At 49.0% G+C, this 24,485-nt stretch overlaps 1 protein-coding gene across 2 annotated transcripts in view; it reads left to right on the plus strand.

Annotated features, from left to right (window-relative positions):
- LOC141049614 (protein kinase C delta type-like) overlaps positions 1–23,584 on the plus strand; it is a 47,937-nt gene extending 24,353 nt beyond the window's left edge. For both annotated transcript variants that reach the window (XM_073546197.1, XM_073546196.1), the window contains exons 2-8: positions 21,471–21,562; positions 21,676–21,738; positions 21,891–22,029; positions 22,118–22,312; positions 22,425–22,553; positions 22,647–22,834; positions 23,064–23,584. In XM_073546197.1, the coding sequence (XP_073402298.1) occupies positions 21,471–21,562; positions 21,676–21,738; positions 21,891–22,029; positions 22,118–22,312; positions 22,425–22,553; positions 22,647–22,834; positions 23,064–23,130 (873 nt within the window). In that variant the 3' untranslated portion in view covers positions 23,131–23,584. The remainder of the gene's footprint in view (positions 1–21,470; positions 21,563–21,675; positions 21,739–21,890; positions 22,030–22,117; positions 22,313–22,424; positions 22,554–22,646; positions 22,835–23,063) is intronic.
- Positions 23,585–24,485: the final 901 nt, after the last annotated feature.

The raw sequence follows: 24,485 nt of genomic DNA on the forward strand, positions 1-24,485 counted from the left end.
GCTCACCCCCGGCCGGGGATGGCAGAACTCCCAAAAAACAAGGAAAAAACAAAAACAAAACTGAAGAGTACAAAGTAGAGCAGAAAAACTTAGCTTTGAGACGCAGGTATCAGACTGGTCTCCAAGAATCCAGCAGGAAAATCACCAGCCAGGAAGAAGGGCGTCGGCAGCCTTATATCCAGTCCTCAATTCCAGCCACCCAGTTATCACCTAGCTGCCCAGGTGTTTGGTAATCAGTCTCACTACCTTCCTTCACCAGAGGAGGGAGTTCATCAGACCTCAATGGTGAAGGGAAAAATGAACTCACAACACTCCGCTACTCTTCCCTCATTTGAGGTGCACTCCGTCCGCATCTTCTCCCCCTCCAACCTCCAGCTGGCTGTCATCTACCACCCCTCAGAACTAGCCATCTCCACCTTTCTCGACCACGTCACCACCTGGCTACTCCATTTCCTTTCTGCTGACATCCCCACCATCATCATGGGCGACTTCACCATCCCCATTGACATTTCCACCCCGACTGCCTCTAAACTTCTATCGCTCACGGCTTCTCTTGGCCTCACTCAATGGTCCTCTGTGGCCACTCACAAAGATGGTCACACGCTGGACCTTATCTTCACCCGTCTCTGTTCCCTCACTAATCTCAATAACTCACCCCTCCCCCTGTCTGACCACAACCTACTGACATTCTCTTCCCTCTCCTCTCCCACTGAGCAACCCCCGCTCCATAAACTTGCTCACCCTCGCAGGAATCTCAAACACCTCAATTTACAATCACTCTCTGAATCCCTTCTCCCCCTTACAGACATAGCTTCCCTTCACGACACAGATGCTGCTGCCACTTTTTATAACACCACAATAACAGCAACACTTGATTTGGCTGCCCCCCTCACGCAGAGCAAAACTCGACCAATCAACAGGCAGCCCTGGCTGACCAGCCTGACCAAAGAACTGAGACGGGTTTCCAGGGCTGCTGAGTGGAGATGGAAGAGAACCCATTCTACTGAAAACTTCAACGCATACAAGCAGTCCCTTGCCAGCTTTAAGTCCACGCTCTCGGCCGCAAAGCAAACTTACTTCGCATCTCTCATATCCTCCCTGTCACATAACCCTAAACAGCTCTTCAACACTTTCAATTCTCTACTCCACTCCACAGCACCTCCTCCTCTCATCTCTGCTGAAGACTTTGCCTCCTTCTTTAAGCAGAAGATCGACACGATCAGACAAAACTTTGGCCCGCAGCCCCCAATGCCCCTCTTAACCGCTCAGCCCTGTTCTGAAAAAGCCATCTTCTCCACCATGACAGAAGATCAGCTCTCCACCCTTCTGTCAAGATCACACCTCACCACTTGTGCCCTCGACCCACTCCCGTCCCACCTCATCCCTAACTTGGCCACAGTCCTCATCCCATCTCTAACACACCTATTCAACCTTTCACTTACAAATGGTGTCTTTCCCTCATCCTTCAAACATGCCTCAATCACACCCATCCCCAAAAAGCCCTCCCTTGACCCATCCTCTGTGTCTAACTATCGCCCGATATCTCTTCTCCCTTACGCCTCAAAACTACTGGAACAGCATGTATATCTTGTCCTCCCACATCTCCTCCTGTTCCCTCTTTGACCGGTTACAATCTGGCTTCCGACCGCATCACTCAACTGAAACTGCCCTAACTAAAGTCACTAACGACTTACTAACCGCCAAGAGCAAGCGACACTACTCTGTCCTCCTTCTCCTGGACCTGTTCTCTGCCTTCGACACCGTAGACCATTCCCTCCTGCTACACATTCTCTCATCTCTTGGCATCACAGACTTGGCCCTATCCTGGATCTCATCATACCTAACGGACCGTACATTCACTGACTCCCTCTCACACACCACCTCCTCACCTCGCCCCCTGTCTGTCGGTGTTCCCCAAGGCTCTGTCCTAGGACCCCTACTATTCTCCATCTATACCTTCGGCTTGGGACAGCTCATAGAATCCCACTGTCAGGGTCAAGCCGGCGTACAGCCTCCGCTAAGCAGGGACTCACCCGCACCTGGGGACAAGAACAGCCAGAAAATAAAGATGCACAGGACCTGAATGTAGAAGTTTAGCAAGCCTGCACAGGACCTACGGTCATATGAACGGTCATGTGACTGCAAGGGGGCAGGGCTTAGTGTCCTGCTTTCAAAGAAGGTAGAAAACTCAAAGTCGGGCAAAGCGGGGGTCATGCACAGTACAGGCAAGCGAGGTACAGGAGGGATAAACAGACGGGAGGTCAGGCAAAGCCAATGGCGATACACAAGATATCAGTAAAGTACCAGGGTTGAGACAGAACGGATAGTCAGGGCCAAGCAGAGATCAAAACCAAACAGACGTAGAAGGTACCAGGCAGAATCCAAAGCAAAATCCAGAGAACAGACCGAGTCGTACACAGAGAATCAAGCAACCAGAACATAGCACTAACACACTCAGGGGTCACCACACAATGCCAAGGGCGAAAGTATAACTGACGGGGGATGGGAGCTTCCTGAGGCTATAAGAAGCCTCCCCAGAACCAATGAGAGGCCACCATAATAGGTCCCAGGTGTGCAGGTGAGAGTCTGCACTGAGGTCAGAACATTAACCCCAGCAGTGCCGGTCACCCAGCACTGGTATCATGACACCCACGGTTTGCAGAATCACCTCTATGCCGATGACACGCAGATCTACCTATCTGGACCCGACCTCGCCTCCTTACTGACTGACATCCCACAATGTCTGTCTGCTATCTCAGCCTTCTCTGCTCACTTTCTCAAACTGAACATGGACAAAACAGAATTCATCATCTTTCCCCCATCTCACTCTACCCCTCCACCAGACCTATCCATCAATGTCAACGGCTGCTCTCTTTCCCCAGTCCCGCATGCCCGGTGCCTTGGGGTGATCCTCGACTCTGCACTCTTTCAAAAAACATATCCAAGCGCTCGCCTCCTCCTGCCGCCTCAAACCCAAAAATATTTCCCGGATCCGCTCATTCCTCAACCACGAAACCACAAAAACACTAGTGCACGCTCTTATCATCTCTCGCCTTGACTACTACAACCTCCTACTCTCTGGCCTCCCCTCTAGCACCACTCCAGTCCATCTTACACTCTGCTGCCCGACTAATCCACCTGTCTCCCCGCTATTCCCCAGCCTCCCCCCTATGCCAGGCCCTTCTCTGGCTACCTATTGCCCAGAGGATTCAATTCAAAACCCTAACCATGACATACAAAGCCATGCACAACATATCTCCTCCATACATCTGTGACATGGTCTCAAGGTACCTACCCGCACGCAACCTTCGATTGTCCCAAGATCTCCTTCTCTACTCCCCCCTTCTCTCTTCTTCCCACAACCGCATACAAGACTTCTCCCGTGCTTCCCCCATACTCTGGAACTCCCTACCGCAACACATCAGACTCTCACCATCAACGGAAACCTTCAAGAAGAACCTGAAGACCCACCTGTTCCGACAAGCCTACAGCCTGCAATGATCCTCTGTCTACTGAACCACTGCACGACCTGCTCTACCCTCTCCTACTGTATCCTCACCCATCCCTGTAGACTGTGAGCCCTTGCAGGCAGGGTCCCCTCTCCTTATGTACATGTGTGTCCCTTGTCCCTTGTCTTACACTTGTATATATTACACTTGTCTATATTTCCCCTTTTCACATGTAAAGCGCCATGGAATAAATGGCGCTATATAAATGCATAATAATAATAATAATAATAATAATAATAACTTACCTCTGACCGGCTCCCCCACTGATTATCGCTGATCGTGCGAGAACGTCCTGGACCATTTCTCGTCGGGCGCTTCCTGCTGGGCTTTCTGTGGCGCCGACGAGCGACGTGTGGACGTGGACGGGAGGACGTCAGGATTGCCGCGTCTGACAGGTAAGTAGCAACCCCCGACCACTGCTATGTCGCTAGTGAGATCTGCCTGTGTGGCAGCTCACTAGCGACCACTTAGCGATGCACCAGCAATCCATATCGTTGTCGGGATCGCTGGTGCATCACTAAGTGTAACGCTACCCTTAGTGCTCTACCCAGCTTGAGTTACTGGCCACGCGATTTCCTACAGAGCGGGCTAAGGTGGGGTTTATTGTTTCTCTCCTGTCAGGCAGGGCGTTAGCGTGGGCGACGCCATTGTGGGAGCGTGATGACCCTGTGGTTCAGGGCGCTGCTCAGTTCCTCACAGCCCTGAAGCAGGTCGTTTTGGGACCACGGATCACGCACGACACCTCTCTCCAATTATTGGCCCTAACACAGGGGTCTCTCTCGGTCAGCCATTATGCCATCCGATTCCGGACATTGGCTTCCGAACTGGAGTGGCCTGATAAACACAGGGACGATTGCTTTTGGGGTTAGCGGAGCATGTCAAAGATGCTCTAGCAACCAGTGAGGTCCCCATAAGTCTGGAGGAATTAATTGCCATCTCTACCCGCATTGATCTCCGGTTTATGGAGCGCGGGCTGGAACTTGCGCAATCCAGACGAAGGGTTAACTTGGCTCCCACGTTCTCCGAGCCGCTAAGATTTCCCGCTCAGGAGCTTACACCTTCTGAACCTATGGAGATGTCTCGCGCCGGCCCCAAGCCACATCCGGTGCGAAGCCCCGAACGTTGTTACCAGTGCCTGCAGTTTGGTCACTCGGCTAGTACGTGTCCTCTGCGGTCGAAAAAACGATCACGTCCAGTGGTCGTAGGTGGTGGTCTAACTAATATAAAACCCTTTTCTCCCAAACCAGTATTCCAAGGGACCTTAGATAGCGGGGCTTCCACCTGGGAGGTAGAGGTCACGGTCGATTCTGGGGCAGAAGGGAACTTTATGTCCTTGACCTTCATAGATTAAATCATAGAATCGTAGAGTTGGAAGGGACCTCCTGGGCCATCTGGTCCAACCCCCTGCTCAAAGCAGGATTCGCTAAATCATCCCAGACAGATGTCTGTCCAGCCTCTGTTTGAAGACTTCCATTGAAGGAGAACTCACCACTTCTCGTGGCAGCTTGTTCCACTCATTGATCTCTCTAACTGTCAAAAAGTTTTTTCTAATATCTAATCTGTCTCCTCCCATTCAGTTTCATCCCATTGCTTCTAGTCTTTCCTTGTGCAAATGAGAATAAAGTTGATCCTTCTACAATGTGACAGCCCTTTAGATATTTGTAGACAGCTATTAAGTCTCCTCTCAGTTTTCTCTTTTGCAAGCTAAACAATCCCAAATCCTGCAACCTTTCCTCATAAGACAGGGTTTGCAGACCGGTCACCATTCTGGTTGCTCTTTTCTGAACTTGTTCCAGTTTGTTGATGTCTTTTTTAAAATGTGGTGCCCAAAACTGGACACAATATTCCAGATGAGGTCTGACCAAAGAGGAGTAGAGGGAAATTATGACTTCACGTGATCTAGACTGTATGTTTCTGTTAATACATCCTAGAATTGCATTTGCCTTTTTTGCTGCTACATCACACTGTTGACTCATATTCAGTCTGTGATCTATTAGTATACCCAAGTCTTTTTCATATGTGCTGTTGCTTAGGACTATTCCTCCCATTCTGTATATTCTTTGCCCTAAAGAATGCTATTCCTCTGGTGTTACTGCCCCAACTCCTGACCATCAGGGTGGTTAATGGTGCACCTTTACCATCTCAGGTGACCCACCAGACAGCACCACTCGGTCTCTCAATCTCACCGTCCCACTGTGAGATTTTGTCCTTGTTCATTTTGCCTGATGGCATTGACCAGTTGCTTCTCGGAGTTCCCTTGCTCCGTTGCCATTCCCCTTATATTGATTGGGCTTCGGGGAATATACTGGGTTGGAGCAAGGACTGTAAGGTAAGGTGCCTGAGGGGCAGTGTTCAGGTAGCTTCCACTGAAGTACCCGCGGATATCTCCGCGCTTCCCAAACTGTACCATCAGTACGTGGACGTCTTCTCTAAAAAATCTGCGGAGACACTTCCACCGCACCGTCCTTACGATTGTCCGATAGATCTATTGCCAGGCACGGAACCTCCTAGAGGCTGCGTGTATCCGCTATCACTCCCCGAGACGGTGGCTATGTCTCAATATATCCGGGAGAACCTTCCAAGAGGTTTTGTCATGCCCGCCATGTCTGCTATGCCACATGACTCCTGGAGCAGTGTGCACGTGCACTGAACTATCATGCCCATTATGTCTTATGCTGCAAGATCCCTGGAAGCAGTGTGCACACGCACCTCGTGACTGTTGTGCTGCAAGATGCCTGGAGCAGTGTGCATGCACGCCTCATCTCATGGCTGCCTGCCACTGCCAGTGCGCATGTGCGTTTTACCTTATGGCTACACGCCGTTGTGTGACCAGCCGTCTCTGCTCTGCCTGCAGAAGTCCTCTCTGTATTCCTGGAGCCCCTGATCATGCGACCTTTCCTATGTTCCAGCACAGTCTGATCCAGCAATCCTCTCAATGGTCTTGGAGGTCCTGATCATGTGACCTTCTCTATGGTCCAGCCCAGTCTGATCTAGCAATGCTCTCTATGATCCTGGAGGACTGAACCGGAAGTCCTTTCCTGGTCCTGACCCGGAAGTGCAGGTGCTAATGCCCTATATCAGACCGCCCCTTCCTATGGGTGGGGCCTGAGTATCTTGTTGCTTTCCTGCATGCCTGCTTGGTCTGCTCGGTCGCTCCCTGTATTCTGTGCCTTTGCACTCTGCCCTGTAGTGCTTCTCTGCAAACGCTCTGTGCTTGTATTCTGCCTCTGGTCTCGTGCTATGTCTTGTGTTGTCTTTTGTGCCATGTTTTATCTCTGCTATCCTTGGACTTGTAGTACTTCCTATGTTCTCTGCCTTTGCCTGTTTTCACCATGTCTTGTCCTTGCTATGCTTTGCCTTGTAGTACTTCCTTTGATCTCTGCCTTACCTGTTTCGCCATGTCTGGCCTTTGCTATTCTGAGCCTTGTAGTACTTCCACGTTCTCTGTCTCTGCCTGGTTTTCCGTACTCTGTCTTATGGTGCTCTCTTGCACATTCCATGTCTAGTCTCAAGGTTCTGTCTTGACCTGGCTCTGGGCTTCAGCCTACGCTCTGCTGCTAGACTCTGTCCTATCGTGCTCTCTAGCACATTTCATGGCTAGTCTCAAGGTTCTCCCTTGACCCGGCTCTGGGCTTCGGCCTACGCTCCGCTGCTAGTCCTTTACTCTCTCTGACCCCGCTCTGTGCTTCTGCCTACGTTCCGCTCCTTGTTCCGTACCTTGTCTAGCTTTGCCTTGTCTCTTGCCTTGCCTTGCCTTGTTTCTTCTTGTGCCCTTTGCATGTGCCTGGCCTTCCTAGCCTCCTGTCTGTGCCTCAGCCGTGCCCGCCCTAGCCGTGCCCACCTGCTTGTGCCTCAGCCGTGCTCGTCGGCCAGTGACAGCTGTGTTGCCTGTTATGCCCCAGCCTGGTTCGCCGGAGTCTTGCCCGCCTCTCTGTGCCTCAGCCCGACCAGCTAGCCAGTGCCCCAGCCGTGCTCTCTGTGCTTCCTTGCACCCACGCTGTCTCTGCACTGTGCTTTGCATGCTTCTCTGATAGCACGTGCAGGCCCTAGCCTGCTCCTTGGCATACCTCCCTGTGCTTCTGTAAAAGTACACGCAGGTCTTGCCATGTACCCTGTCATGCCCTCTTGCACGCACAGGCCCTAGCTTGTACCCTGTCATGCCCTCTTGCACGCACAGGTCCTAGCCTGTACCCTGGCGTGCCTCCTAGCACGCGCAGGCCCTTGTCTTAGCCTGAACCCTGGCGTGTCTCTTAGCACACACCCTGACTTGAACCTGACCCTGGCGTGTCCCTCGGCATGTGCAGGACCTTGCCTTGAACCCTTACCCTGGCGTGTCCCTCGGCACGCACAGGACCTTGCGTTTAACCCTGACCCTGGCGTGTCCCTCGGCACGCGCAGGACCTTGCCTTGAACCCTGACCCTGGCGTGTCCCTCGGCACGCGCAGGACCTTGCCTTGGACCTTGAACCCTGGCGTGTCCCTGCACACGCACCATGTCTTGTACTCTTGTACTTTGAACTTTGAACCCTGGCGTGTCCCCTACACACGCACCGTGTTTTGTACTTTGAACCTGGCGTGTCCCCTACACACGCACCATGCCCTGGACCCTGGTGTGCCCCTAGCACGCACCCTACCTGGAACCTTGCCTTGGACCTTGGCGTGTTCCCTAACACGCATCATGTCTGGAGATCTGTCGTGCCTCCTTGCCTGAACCCTGGTTTGCCTGCCATATGCCCGGAACCTGCCGATCGCTGCAAGAGATTGTAAGCCTGATGTCTGCGGCCTGATGTCCGGAGCTGATGTCCGCAGCCTGATGCCCTGATGCTGTCGATCGTTGCCAGTTGTCCGGAGTCCGATGCCATTGAGCCCTTGCCTGTACCTAGGCGTGCCACCTGGCACGTACCATGCCATGGACCTTGGCGTGCCACACACGCACCTTGCTGTGTTTTGCCTGTTATCACGTTTTGCACCTGATGTTACCCTGAGTTTGCCTTAATGAAGATACCTTGAATTCACGTCTTGTCTTGTTTCCTGCACGTCCTTTGTCGTCAGACAATCATACTTAGTGTCTACCTGAGCCGGCCGTCTGGTCCCAGCTGTCGTGGTGGCTCACGCCCCTGGTCTTGCCCCTGACACTCCCTATATAGGGGGTGGTTCCTCACAAGGTCAGCTCATCCTAGGTGGGTGGGTGCCACGACCCAGTGCAGGGTTCTTCTTCGTGCAGAAGAAGAGTGGAGAGTTACGTCCCTGCATTCATTACAGAGGTTTCAACGCCATAACGGTTAAAAATAAGTACCCTTTTCCGTTGATCTATGAGTTATTTGACAGGTTGCGAGGGGCCCGGATCAATACAAAATTAAATCTACGGGGGCGTACAACATGATCCGCAATCGCGAAGGAGACGAATGGAAGACAGCATTTAGCACCAGGGACGGCCATTATGAATATCTGGTCATGCCCTTCGGCCTCTGTAATGCGCCTGCTGTCTTCCAGGATTTTGTTAACGACGTCTTCCGCGATATGCTCACTACCTCGGTGGTGGTCTATCTGGATGGCATCCTCATCTTTTTGCCAGATTTGACCTCCCACCGGAGAGACGTCTGCAGGGTCTTCGACCGTCTGCGGGCGAACTCTCTTTTCGCCAAGCTGGAGAAGTGCCAGTTTGAGCAGGAGTCCTTGCCGTTCCTGGGCTACATCATCTCGGCCCAGAGGTTGGCTATGGATCCGGCCAAACTGCAAGCGGTAATGGACTGGCAGGAACCACATTCACTCAAAGCGGTGTAGCGCTTTTTGGGGTTCGTCAACTATTATCGCCAGTTCATCCCCGACTTCTCCACACTGGTAGCTCCTCTGGTTGCTCTCACAATGAAAGGAGCTTATCCTAAGGCTTGGTCTGAACAAGTCTCCAAGGCCTTCTCGTCTCTAAAATCCCATTTTGCTGGCGCTCCCATCTTACACTGTCCCGATGTGGATAAACCTTTTATCCTAGAGGTAGATGCTTCTTCCATCGGTGCAGGAGCAGTCCTTTTCCAGAAGGATGCTCAAGGTCGGAAGCATCCCTGCTTCTTCTTCTAAGAAGACCTTCTCACCGGCGGAGAAGAACTACATCGGGGACAGGGAGCTGCTGGCAATGAAGTTGGCCTTTTCCGAGTGGAGACATCTCCTGGAGGGAGCCCGGTTTCCCTTCCATGTGTATATGGACCATAATATCTGGTCTATTTACAAACGTCCCAGCGCTTGAACTCTCGTCAAGCTAGGTGGTCGCTCTTCTTCTCCCGCTTCCGCTTCACCTTGCACTATCTCTCTGGAGAGAAGAACGTCTGTCCGGATGCTCTCTCGCGCTTGGTGGTTTCAGCGGCGGAAGAGGAGGCTGAGCCTCGGCTACTTCTCCCTACTGAGAGTTTTAGGACCATGGCTCCAGTTGCTCTCGAGTCAGTGCCGCCGGGCAAGACCTTTGTCCCTCAGCTACGGCCGGAGGTTCTCGCGTGGGCACACGTGTCCAGGGTGGGTGGTCACTTCGGCAATAAGCAGACCACAGAACTCCTGGCAAGGTCTTATTGGTGGCCGCACATGGCTTGAGACACGAAGGAATACATACAGGCATGCGTCTCGTGTGCGTGGAACAGGTCCTCTAGACAGAGGCCGGCTGGGTTATTGTATCCTCTGCTGGTGGCAGACAGACTTTGGAAGATGGTTGGCATGGATTTTGTGGTTGACCTGCCCAAGTCTGGTGGCAGTACGGTCATCTGGGTAGTCACCGACCATTTTTCTAAAATGGTGCATCTGGTGCCACTCACGCGGTTGCCTTCCGCTCGTGGTCTTGCCACACTGTTCATAAAACATGTATTCCGTTTGCATGGCATGCCGGACAAAATTGGCAGTGACCGAGGTCCCCAATTCATGTCCCGGTTTTGGAGGGAGCTCTACAGCCTACTCAGCATTGAGCTAAACCTGTCCTCCGCTTATCACCCTGAGACGAACGGGTTGGTTGAGAGAGCCAACCAAACCTTGGTCACGTACCTGCGGCATTTTGTCTCTGCCAGGCAGGATGACTGGGCATCCTTGCTACCATGGGCTGAATTTGCCCTGTATAATGCAGTGGCTGATTCCACTGGTCAGACGCCGTTCCTTCTTAATTACAGCCAGCATCCACGTGTCCCTGTCCCGATGCCAGTGTCCTCCACTGATTCCAGGGTGGCAGACCGGGCAGTGGAGGCTCGCAACATTTGGGATCGCACCCAGGATGCTATTCGAGCCTCTAAAGAAAGAATGAGGGCATCCGCCGACACATATCGGCGTCCCGCTCCAACCTTTTCCCCCGGCGACTTGGTGTGGCTCTCTGCTCGAAATATCAAGCTGCGGGCCGAGTCTACCAAGTTCGCGCCGCGATACATCAGACCTTTTAAGGTTCTCGAGCGAATCAGCTCGGTGGTCTACCGCCTGGCTCTTCCACCACATTTGGCCATCTCTAACGTCTTCCACGTGTCCCTTCTCAAACCTGTTCACACGGCCCGGTTCTCCGAGTCATCTGCCAGCTCATCAGACTTGCCTTCGGATGAGTTTGAGGTTAATGCCATTGTGGGACGCAGGATTGTGCGTGGCAAAAAATTTTATTTGGTGGACTGGAAGGGTCATGGTCCAGAGGCCCGGACCTGGGAGCCAGTGGAGAACATCCACGCTCCTCTCCTGATCGCGGCCTTTGAGCGTAGCAAGGCTCAGAGGGGGGGCAATGTTAGGCGTTGGGTTTCTGCAGCTGCACAGCAGGAATCCAGAGTGATGCAGCCAGCGGTCTCCCTTTCCCTTCTGACCTCTCAGAGACCTGCACAGCAATCTTGGCGATCCAGACGCCCTGCTCAGACCAGTTCTCTGGGTCTGGTTGTTGCTGCCACCTCTGGACCAGCAATAGTAGCGCAGCCTGCTCTGCAGCAAGCCACTCCAGAGGCTAAGTCCTCTTGCCGCGCTACTGGTTTTGCTCACGAGACGATCTCCCAGTGGAGATCGGGAGTCACGTGCTCAGGTCTTTCTCCTGATCTGATTGGTCCATCTCAGATCTGGAAGGTCCCGGAAGCGCACGGCTATAAAAGGCCCGCATGGCCGCTCGGCCATGCGCTAGTATAGACTCTACTTGCTACCTGTGTGAATGATGACGGATGCATGTGCCTGCGAATGACTCATTAAGACTCCCCTCCCTCTGATATTACGTGTGTGGATAGGGACTTAGTATTAGAGTCAGCGCCAGTCAGTGGCATGATACAGGCCACAGTGCATATCTTCACCTAACTAGCGTCCGACAGTGCGCCTCCTCTGGGCACTGACGTATAGCGGCTGAGTCAGTCGCCGCGCTGCAATCAGCAGCATCTGTGGGCGTCCGCGGTAGCGATGCCGCACACATGGTAGCTCTAGACGGACCCTGACCATCTGCTTTGAGTTCAACTCCTGAGACCATATACCGTGCGTGCAGTTCTCTAAGACCTGTGAGTCCAACAGGCTCAGTATTTACGTTTAAGTTCTAAGCGTCTCTGTGGAGATAACAGAGTACGCTCAGTGCACACCGGGTGACGTTCAACCCGTGTGCGATATACCGCCATGTTGTGCGTCTGCCATTTTCTAGCAGCGGTGTAACACCTACTGCACGGTGGACCCCGGGTGGCGAACGCACTTATTATTATTTATTTATTAGTGCGTTCCGCCATCCCTAACACTAATGTGATGGAAAATTGTCTTGCAGAGGTTATTGTTTTGTTGCAACAGGTAGCTGAAACTGCTGGTTCCAGTGAACAGCGGGTCCTGCAAAAGAAGATCAAGGCCCTCATGCAAAGACAGCAGGTAGAGCTATCTGGCAGAGAAATTGGCAGTGTCAGAGTGAGTGATCCATTCCCACTGCAATACCCCCAAGAAGTAAAATGTTAATTTGGTGTCGGGAAGCCATAGACCTCAGAGGAAGAGATTACCAAGCCCTGGTAGAACCAGTGTACTCTGATAGCAGGCCCACTGTCCTGACAGCCAGAGGGGTAGTTGATGTCTGCAAGGGAGGGTACCTGTATGCATCTTGAATTGTGGGGAGGAGGAGGCCACAATCCCTCAGTTTGCCACAGTTGCTAAGCTGTTGACTGTCAATAACAATGTAATCTAGACAGCAGAGCCCTTGGTCTCATCCAACCAGGCAGAGGACAATGGCTCTGTAAAACAGCTGAAGGAGTGGTGTCAGCAGCTACATGTGGGCACTGATTCCAACCCTTCATTCCAAAAGAATGGGGTTTACCGAGTGGCTCAAGAGTATGAGCGGGTATTCAGCAAACATCCTCTAGACTTTGGGAAGGCAAAAGGGGTCCAACACTATATCCCCACTGGAGATCATGCACCCATTAAAGAGAGATACGGGCCTATACCCCCAACACAATATCAGTGTGCCAAAAGCATGTTGTAGGAGATGAAGGAAGCTTGGGTGATCAGAGATAATTGTAGCCCCTGGGCAGCTCCAATAGTCTTTGTGAAAAAGAAAGATGGTACCATGAGAATGTGTGTTGATTACAGGAAAATTAACAGCATTACACATAAGGATGCCTACCCATTACCCAGAATTGAAAAGTCATCAGCTGCACTGAAAACTGCTAACTATTTTTCCACCTTGGATCTCACTAGTGGGTATTGGCGGGTTCCCGTGGCAGAGGCAGACAAAGAGAAAACAGCGTTTACTACACCAATGGGTCTCTGTGAGTTTAATAGCATGCCGTTTGGGCTCAGCACAGCCCCAAGGACGTTTCAACGGCTAATGGAGTGCTGTCTTGGACATAAGAACTTCGAGACAGTTCTGTGGTACCTTCTCCAAGACTTATGAAGACCATTTGGAGCACCTGGCTGAGGTGTTTGAAGCTCTGTCCAATTTTGGCCTGAAAGTGAAGCCATCCAAATGCCACCTCCTGAAGCCCAAGGTTCAGTACCTCGGTCATGTAGTGAGTGCAGAAGGTGTGGCACCGGATCCTGACAAAGTCACAGTCATCCGGGACTGGCAGAAGCCCAGCAACCTCCATGAAGTATGTCAATTCCTCGGGCTGGTAGGCTACTACCGAAGGTTCATCAAAGGCTTTACTGAAATAGCTGCACCCTTGCATAACCTTCTCGTGGGCCAGCCCAAGAAAGCCAGAAAGAAGAATCCTACATTTGACTGGAATGAGGAACTGGAAAGGTCCTTACTTGATTGAAGATTGCTCTCCCAGGAGATGAAGTTCTGCCCTACCCTGACTATGACCAACCATTTGTCCTTTATACTGATGCCAGCAACGTGGGACTGGGAGCGGTACTGTCACAGGTACAGAATGGCAAAGAAAGGGTGATCTCCTACGCCAGCAGAAAGCTTCGTCCCACTGAAAGGAACCCTGACAACTACAGTTCTTTTAAACTGGAGTTCCTCGCCATAGCCTGGGCTGTGACTAAATGATTCAAATATTACCTAGCTGCGGCCAAGTTTACCATCTTCACGGGCAACAGCCCGCTGACTCACTTGGAAACTGCAAAACTAGGTACGCTGGAGCAGCGATAGATGGCCCGGTTGTCCAACTATGAGTTTACCATCAAATAACGAGCGGGGCACAAGACTGCCAATGCTGATGCACTGTCCAGAATGCCCAATCTGCCAGATGGGGGAGAAGATCCTGAAGCACTCGAATAAATCGAGTTACCTGCCTTTCACCAACCAATTGCAGCCCAACGCGCTCAAGGACTGAAAAACAAGTGCTACATCGTGAAAGAGGCCACCATAACCCATTGCCTCATCATGAGTGGCCAGAAAAGCAGGATAGTGACCCAGCAGTCCGCCTGGTAAAGGAGCTACTGGCACAAGCTGACTCGCGCCCTGGTCCAGATGCTCCTGAAGAGACTCAACAGTTGTGGAAGAAAAGGGGCAGGCTGTTCATCTACGAGGGAAAGCTGTGTTGGAGGAGTGTCAATGCCCGAACTCATGAGCTGGTCTGGCAGGTGGTAGTCCCAAAGCGAGATGCATCAATGGTCTTGAATGCATACCATGATGGAGCAGGACACTTCGGATGGAAGAAGTTGGAGACCCTACTCCGAGAGAGATTTTACTGGGCTGGTATGAGGAAGGCCATTGAAAATTGGTGTCGAGAGTGTGGAGCATGCAACCTGCACAGGAAGGACCGTAACAGCCAGCAAGCCCCATTACAGCCAATAATCACCAAACAGCCACTGGAGTTGGTAGCCTTAGACCGTATGAAGCTGGTCCCAAGCCATTCAGGCTATGTCAATGCCCTCACCATCATTGACCAGTACTCAAGATTCCTGGTAGTTGTGCCTGTAAAGGATCAAACAACCAAGACAGCAGCCAAAGCATCCCAACAACACTTTTGTCGACCACACGGTTACCCTGTACGAGTGCTTTGTGACCAAGGCCCAGCCTTTGAAGCAGAAATGTTTCAGGAGTTCTGCAACTTGTACGGCTGCAATAAAATCGGGACAACAACGTATCATCCACAGACCAATGGTATGTGCGAGAAAATGAACCAAGTGGTAATCGACCTATTGAAGACCTTGCCCTTGGAAGAGTATTAGGAATTGTGGTCACTTCTTCCTCATGTGTGTGATGTGAAGCAGTAATATGTCTCTTTAAACATCTGCTTCATATCTTCTCATTACATCTCATGGCAGCACAGGCCTGTCCTCCAGGTCTAATGTTCTCTATCCTGTAGGTCATGTTGGCCACACATCAGGCCTGCCAACAACAACTGGCAGTGAAGATGGTAAAGAAGAGGCTCCTACTTAAGGACTTAAGTGACAATGTTCTGATAGAGCGTCAGGTCCTGGAGATGACAAGGAAGAGTCCATTCATTACTCGGGTTTTTGCCACCTTCCACGCCTAAGTAAGAGGCTTATAATCAAACAGCTCTGAGTTTTCTATGTATTCGATGAATGACGGTCTATGTGCCAATCTGTCTGCAATGTTCTTCTTGGTCACTACCATAGTATTACATGTATTATAAGATTACAGACAGTGCCCTGTTATGAATGGGAAACCGAGGAGAAAAAACAAGACAACAAGCTAAGTCTCAGAAAACCAGAGAAGTTGGTAACTATGCAGATTGCAGATCCCTGATCTTAACTGCACAACTAGAAGCAGTCGTGGAGCGTTCCTACGTTGGTCCTAGACGCCTCGTCACAACCGGAGAACTACATAAGCCTAAAGCAGAAAAAGAGGAAAACTAACTGCCCCAGAGCAGACCCCAAAGGAAAGACAACCCCCCACATGTATTGACGGTGAACAAGATGAAAATACAAACAAAGGCAGGAAAATAGGCTGAGCAAACGATGGGGCCCGGCTAACTAAAAAGGACAGAAAAGGAAAGACACTGTCTGCAATCTGTCAAAAACAACCTACAAAAATAATGTCCAACACTTCTGATCGCAAAATTAACCCTGAAGTCACTAGACTTCTAAACCTATATCAGCACTCTGAAATATTCTGAGACAGAGCAAAAAAGAGGCCAATTTAATAAGGGACAAAAAGCAGATTGGCAAATACTGAATAATAGGAGTGGAATTTCAGCATAGCCCCAGCAGGGGCAGGCTGATTACACAACAAACTGAATTGACCAACAAGCGCAAGTGTGAACATTAGCAAAAAGCAAACTTAACTTGAGAAGACTGGAAGAGAGCTGAAGTCCAGGAACTGAGAAGCATACTGAATCACCAGCACCCAGAGATCCAATCGTTATCTTCTTCATCAGGTGGCAGATCACTACCACTTAAACCAACCGCACTACCTCCTGTCACCACCAGAGGGAGAACGGAAGGGGAACTCTCAACTAGTGGAGCAGAAAATCAGTTCATGACAGTACCCCCCCTTGAGGAGGGGTCACCGAACCCTCTTCCATGCCACCAGGCCTATCAGGATGGGCCCGGTGAAAAGCACGAACCAATTTATTGGCATGAATATCAGAGGCAGAGACCCAAGAATTATCCTCCTGGCCATAACCCTTCCATTTGACCAAATACTGGAGTCTCCGTCTAACCAAACGAGAATCCAATATTTTCTCTACCTCATATTCCACATTGCCTTTAACCAATACAGGTTCAGGAGGTGCCGCCACATTAACTACTGGCTCAACAAACCTCTTCAACAGTGACTTGTGAAATATGTTATGGATTTTGAACGTAACTGGAAGAGCCACTCGAAAAGAAACAGGATTAAGAATCTCCAAAATCTTATAAGGTCCAATAAATCTTGGCTTAAATTTTGGAGATGCAACCTTCATAGGAATATTCTTAGACGACAGCCAAACCATATCACCCACTTTAAGCCGGGCACCAATGGTCCTACGCCGGTTGATAAAATGCTGGGCCTTTTCCTGAGAGAGTGACAACTTATTCACCACTTGGTCCCATATCGGCTGCATTCTCACAACCACAGTGTCCACACCTGGACAGGATGAAGATACCACTTGACCTAAAGAGAATCGAGGATGAAACCCAAAATTACAGAAAAAGGGTGACATCAGAGTGGCAGAACTAGCTCTATTGTTCAGCGCAAATTCGGCCAAGGGCAAAAATGAGACCCAATCATCTTGATCAGCAGATATAAAACATCTTAAATAAGACTCCAGGGTCTCGTCTGGTTTGTTCTCTCAGTCTGCCCATTGGTCTGGGGATGAAACGCGGAGGAGAAGGATAACTGAATTCCCAGATTGGAACAAAAGGCTTTCCAAAATCTGGAAACAAACTGGACCCCTCTATCGGACACAATGTTCTCAGGAATCCCGTGTAACCGAACCACCTGTTGTAAAAACAGGGGCACCAACTCAGCGGAAGATGGCAACTTTGGGAGTGGTACAAGATGGACCATCTTTGAAAATCTATCACAAATCACCCAGATAACAGTCATTCTCTGAGAGACAGGAAGATCAGAAATAAAATCCATTTAGATATGGGTCCATGGCCTCTTGGGCCCCGGCAGGGGCATCAGCAATCCACTAGAATGAGAACAGGGTTTAGACCGAGAACAAGTACCACAGGACTGTACAAAATTCCTGACATCACGAAATAAGGCAGGCCACCAAAACGACCGACTCACCAAATCTCTGGTACCAAAAATACCCGGATGACCAGCCAATGCGGAGCAATGGTCTTCAGACATCACTCTCTTTCTCCACTGGTCAGGAACATACAATCTTCCCATAGGGCAACGCTCAGGTTTATCCTCCTGAAATTCCTCCAGGGCGCGTCTCAAATCGGGCGAAATGGCAGAAGGAACTACCCCCTCACCTAGGATAGTAGTAGGCTCGGTCACATTAAGAGAATCAGCAAAGAAACTCCTAGAAAGGGCGTCTGCCTTAACATTCTTAGTGCCCGGAAGAAAAGAGACCACAAAATTAAAACGCTTGAAAACCAAGGCACATCTAGCCTGTCTAGGATTCAAGCGTTTGGCAAACTCCAGATAAATCAAATTCTTGTGATCGGTGAGGACCACAAATTGATGTCTAGCTCCCTCCAACCAATGTCTCCACTCCTCAAATGCCCATTTCATGGCCAACAATTCCCGATTCCCCACGTCATAGTTGCGTTCAGATGGGGAAAACTTTCAAGAAAAGAAGGCACAGGGATTCATCTTTGAAGTCACAGGGTCTTTTTGGGACAACACAGCTCCTGCACCAATCTCAGAAGCGTCCACCTCCACTTGAAATGGAAGTGAGACATCAGGTTGCCATAAAACTGGAGCTGAAGTAAATCTCCGCTTAAGCTCCTGAAATGCTGAGACAGCCTCAGGAGACCAATTCAGCACATCAGCTCCCTTCTTGGTTAGATCAGTCAGTGGTTGGACAATACTAGAAAAATTACCTATAAATTTACGATAGAAATTAGAAAAACCCAAAAACTTCTGGAGAGCCTTCAAAGAAGTAGGCTGAACCCAATCATAAATGGCCTGTACCTTGGCCGGGTCCATTTCAATAGTCGATGGAGACAAGATAAATCCCAAAAATGAAATCCTCTGTACACCAAAGAGGCACTTCGATCCCTTAACAAACAGGGAATTCTCCCTCAAAATCCGGAACACAGTCCGGACATGTTCCTCATGGGAATCCCAATCACTAGAAAAGATCAAAATATCATCCAGATAGATGATCAAAAACTTAACCACAAAGTCTCGGAAAATATCATTCATAAAGGATTGGAAGATAGAAGGGGCATTAGAGAGCCCAAAAGGCATCACCAGGTACTCAAAATGTCCCTCCGGAGTATTAAACGCCGTCTTCCATTCATCCCCGTGCTTGATGCGAATAAGATTATACGCCCCCCTGAGGTCAAGCTTAGTAAACCAGCAGGCACTCTTAACTCTGGAGAATAAATCAGACATCAGAGGTAACGGGTACTGATATTTAACCGTCATCTTGTTAAGGGAATGATAATCAATACGCGGTCTTAATGAACCATCTTTCTTGGCCACATAAAACCCAGCACCTAACGGTGACGAGGATGGTCTAATATGACCCTTCTCCAATGACTCCTTAATATAGGATCGCATAGCATCATGTTCGGGTACAGATAAGTTGAAAAGCTGACCCTTGGGAAATCTACACCCAGGCATCAACTCAATTGCACAGTCATAACTCCTATGAAGAGGCAAAGACGCAGACTTACTCTCACTAAAAACATCAGAGAAACCAGCCAGATAATCAGGAATATCACGAGACTGAGGAGAGGTGGAGAAAACAGGAGCGTCCTTAAGAGCACACTGACAACCCCAACTCACCACAGACACAGATTTCCAATCCAAGACTGGGTTATGAGTTTGCAACCAGGGGAACCCCAGAACAATAGTATCATGCAAATTATGCAGCACCAAAAATCTACAATTTTCTTGGTGGTCTGGGGCAACTCACATTATCACCTGGGTCCAAAACTGAGGTTTATTCTCCGTCAAAGGAGTGGCATCAATACCCCTCAAAGGAATGGGCGTCAGCAGGGGCGTCATGGACAAACCACAACGTTTAGCAAAGTCCAAATCCATCAGATTCAGAGCTGCTCCTGAATCCACAAAAGCCTTAGTGGAAAATGTGGACAAGGAGCAGATCAGAGTAATTGCCAAAAGGAACTTAGGTTTTATACTGCCTACAGCAAATGTTTGTGCAAAACGTTTCTCTCGTTTAGGGCAGACAGAAATATTATGAGAGGCGTCTCCACAGAAAAAACACAGCTTATTTCGCCTTCTAAACTCCCGATGTTGCGCCCTAGACAAAACCCCATCACATTGCATAGGTTCAGACATTTGTTCAAAAGGTGGCAGCGCCTCCCGTGTAGTTTTACGTTCACGTAAACGCCGATCAACTTGAATGGCTAATGACATAGAGCCATCCAGACCAGAGGGAACAGGAAATCCCACCATAACATCTTTTACGGTCTCTGACAAACCTTTCCGAAAGAGAGCTGCCAATGCACTATCATTCCATGTAGTAAGGACCGCCCACTTTTGGAATTTTTGACAGTACAACTCTGCACAATCCTGACCCTGGTTTAATGCCAACAGGGTTCTCTCAGTTTGATCAACGGTATTAGGTTCATCATACAATAACCCCAAGGACTGATAAAATGCATCCACATTAGTCAGAATAGGATTTTCAGGTGTCAGAGAAAAAGCCCAATCTTGGGGATCGCCACGCAGCAAGGAGATGACAATTTTAACCTGCTGCACAGAGCTCCCTGATGAGTTAGGCTTCAAAGCAAGAAATAATTTACAATTATTCTTAAAATTCAGAAATTTAGACCGATCCCCAGAAAACACATCAGGAGTAGGAATCTTGGGTTCAGCAGCATGTGACTGAATAAGGTAGGTGGAAATTCCCTGTACTTCAGCAGCAAGCTGCTCCACACGATCAGACAGTTGCTTAATCTCCATTAGGCAAAAAAAAATCCTCCTACAGCCCCAGAAAAAAAAGAGGAAAAAATACATTAAAAAAAAATAATTCTGAAATTTTTTTTTTCTTTCTTTAACAATTCTTTCCTGAATCTGCAGTATGGCTGGTGATTCTGTTATGAATGGGAAGCCGAGGAGAAAAAACAAGACAAAAAGCTAAGTCTCAGAAAACCAGAGAATTTGGTAACTATGCAGATTGCAGATCCCTGATCTTAATCGCACAACTAGAAGCAGTCGTGGAGCGTTCCTACGTTGGTCCTAGACGCCTCGTCACAACCGGAGAACTACATAAGCCTAAAGCAGGAAAAGAGGAAAACTAACTGCCCCAGAGCAGACCCCAAAGGAAAAAGCCCCCCACATGTATTGACGGTGAACAAGATGAAAATACAAACAAAGGCAGGAAAATAGGCTGAGCAAACGATGGGGCCCGGCTAACTAAAAAGGACAGAAAAGGAAAGACACTGTCTGCAATCTGCCAAAAACAACCTACAAAAATAATGTCCAACACTTCTGATAGCAAAATTAACCCTGAAGTCACTAGACTTCTAAACCTATATCAGCACTCTGAAATATTCTGAGACAGAGCAAAAAAAGAGGCCAATCTAATAAGGGACAAAAAGCAGATTGGCAAATACTGAATAATAGGAGTGGAATTTCAGCATAGCCCCAGCAGGGGCAGGCTCATTACACAACAAACTGAATTGACCAACAAGCGCAAGTGTGAACATTAGCAAAAAACAAACTTAACTTGAGAAGACTGGAAGAGAGCTGAAGTCCAGGAACTGAGAAGCAGACTGAATCACCAGCACCCGGATAGGGCGTCGGCTGTCTTATATCCAGTCTGATACTCCAGAGATCCAATCGTTATCTTCCTCATCAGGTGGCAGATCACTACCACTTAAACCAACCGCACTGCCTCCTGTCACCACCAGAGGGAGAACGGAAGGGGAACTCTCAACTAGTGGAGCAGAAAATGAGTTCATGACAGTGCCCCATATCTAGAATATACCATTAACCTCTATTATGTCCTCTGTTTTATCACAGGACTACGTCTTGTATGTCTTGGAATATCTCAGTAGAGGAACCCTTAGAGGCTTCATGGCAACAAGTGCCCCATTTCCCATTCCAGCCATCAGGTAAGACAGAATGTAGATGTATTAGATGAAGACAATGGTTGTCTGGAACAGCTGGTTTTATGTTAGTGGATGAAATGTTGGTGGTTGATTATTTTCTATTTTTTTCTCATCAGATTTATTGCGGCTGAGATAATTTGTGGGCTACAGTTTCTCCACTCCAGAGGAATCATACACAGGTAACGTCTTCTTCTGTGTAGACTTGGTATAATTACTCCTATATGCTTATCCTTATGCCCCCTGTAGACACTTGGTATCTCTGGCCATCATTTGGTCCTCAGCCCAAATAATCTAATAATTATGGTATTTTATAATTTATTTCCTTTACCAGAGATATAAAGCCAGAGAATATCTTACTGTACAGCATTGGTCACTTAAAGATTGCTGATTTTGGTCTCGCCGTGATGAACATGTTTGGTGACTCAAAGACATCAGGTTGGGTGGGGAGTCTTTTATACATGGCTCCTGAGGTGAGGAATCATCTACATATTGCTGCGTACAAGCCTGGACATTTCCATGTCTTCTGCTGTCTGAATAAAGTTCTTCATGTCTTCACAGATTCTTCAAGGGAAGCCCTACGACACAGCAGTGGACTGGTTCTCTACTGGTGTGGTGATATATGAGATGGCAACTGCCAGATATCCATTCTATATAAGTGAATTCGATGACACCACCATAGAGGCATGGATCAATGATGATCCCGCAGCCTTCCCAAAAGGATTAGACCCCCAAGCCAAATCCATCATAGAGGTGGTGAGTATAAATACACATCTCAGTTACAAAGGGAATAAATATAACAAAAAACACAATAATCAAAATGAAAACAACTGTAGACTGAATAATCGTCTTCATTATTTGTTTTCAGCTCTTGAGTAAGTCACCAGAGAGTCGGCAGGTAGCTGTGGACAACATCAGGGCTCATCCATTCTTTATGGAGATCAACTGGACAGATATAGAAGGGTCCAGAGCGCGTCCACCATTCCAACTACCACCTGTAAGTATATCACCCAGAGAAGATGGGGGAAGCTGTACATCTCTATTGTGTGTATTCTTTATGACCACAGGTTCTTGTATCCCCTCTCCGCAGCCACCTGTGATGACATCAGATATAATGAAAGATGTCCTATCCCTCACTGATGCCATTAAGCCACCAATGGCCGAAACAGATCAAAACCTATTTTGTGGATTCACATTTGCCAGTGATGGATGGAAGGTCATAAATCAGACATCAACACCTGTGATACTTAATCGAGGACCTGCAATACACCATCACAGGTGAGTCAGTATAAATGGGTCAGGAATTAGGGAGCTTTTTAAGACTCTTCTCTTTTTCTGTGAATCTGTCCGCAGAGTGTAGTATGGAAACCTCTTACTGACTGCTGCTTACCCTCTGCTGATGGGCCCACAGGGCAATACTGGAGGGGTTTTCCTATTAGTATAACCCCATGACACATGCCTTATTGGGATATAAGAATAATTTCTAACCTATTATCTCTCCTGGTAGAACATTTGGCAGTATTGTGAAGGACACCTTCCACAGATTCTGGAGGAGGATAAAATGCTGGAAGTGAGCAGCTTTTAAAACCGCTGTTCACTGGTTCCTATTACACCATCATCACTAGGAGCATCCTAAGGGCGGTGACCTGCGGCCATACATAATCCTCCTCCCTGCTGTAATATGGGCTGGGGGATTTGCTGGATTATGGCATTCTACAGTGTCCAAATACAAGAAGAAACTGGAGACCATGAAAATCCTACCGGGAGTCAATAAAATGACCGTGGACCAGCGCTTCTAGACGACATGTTGCCTCGTGCTCCCAGGGAAGGGCACTTATTCTTAAGCCATGGTTCACTAGAGGTTTGCACCACAGGGTTTTTTTCCTCTCCTGAGTGCCGACGGATAAACACAACAAGAAAATTGCAACTTGTCGCCCTCTGCCCTCGGTGTAGCTCACACCAACCAGTAGTCGCATAGAGGAACCTAAGAGGACATTTACCAGCAATAAACTGGACCATTCACCATCATGTGCTAGTAGTAGATTTATTTTATATCCAAGCAGAGTCGGACTGGGTTGCCAAGGCCCACCAGTAACATTGACTTTGGGGGCCCACTTTTCACCTGCATACAAATATTACACTACCCTAGTTCACAAATTTGCCTATATCTCTATATAATAATAAACTGGGTAGTGGTTAATGAATTAATAGATGCTGCTTTTTTCTGTACAGAGTGAATCATCATGAATTATGCCAAGTACTGCCCATACAGTGGGGTTGGGGGTCAAGATCTGCAGAGGGGCCCACCGGGGAATTCCACTGTTACCCTATGGGCCAGTCCGAGAATGTAGCAGAGTTGGATAGGCCAGGCGGCACACAAAACAGGCTAATTAGAGCTAGATATGCAGGAAGGTACGAGGATCAGCAGAGCTGGAGTTATGGACGGGTACTTTGTTATAGTAGAGCTGAGTGTATGGACACTACCTTGGAGTGGCAGGGTAATTTAATGTACGTAGTCAGCCACCTTGGTGCTGCAAAGAGTGCAAAATAGCAGCCTTTAGCAACAGGGCAATGTGCATATCCAGTCTCATGAGCACAGCAGAATGAAGAATGCAAGCAGGACCTTAGAAGGGGTTATTAGTGTTTAGGCCGGGGTCACACTGGCGAGGAATACGGCCGAGTGAGAGGCGCTAAAAGCACGCATTAGACACGGACCAATGATTCTCTATGGGGTCCCTCGCACCAGCCGTATATTTCTCATCCGTATTCTACGCTCCGTGCCAATCGCAGCATGCTGCGATTGTCAGCGTACTACGCCCATAATACGCCAATGCAAGTCTATGGGTGCGCAAAAAATACGGATTACACACGGACCAGACGTGTGACTTGCGAGAAATACGCACCAGGTGTCTTTTAGCAAAGCCGGCAA

This window comes from Dendrobates tinctorius, unplaced genomic scaffold, assembly GCF_039654945.1.
Source record: "Dendrobates tinctorius isolate UK_male_01 unplaced genomic scaffold, ASM3965494v1 ptg000145l, whole genome shotgun sequence".
Classification (NCBI taxonomy): Eukaryota; Metazoa; Chordata; class Amphibia; order Anura; family Dendrobatidae; genus Dendrobates; species Dendrobates tinctorius.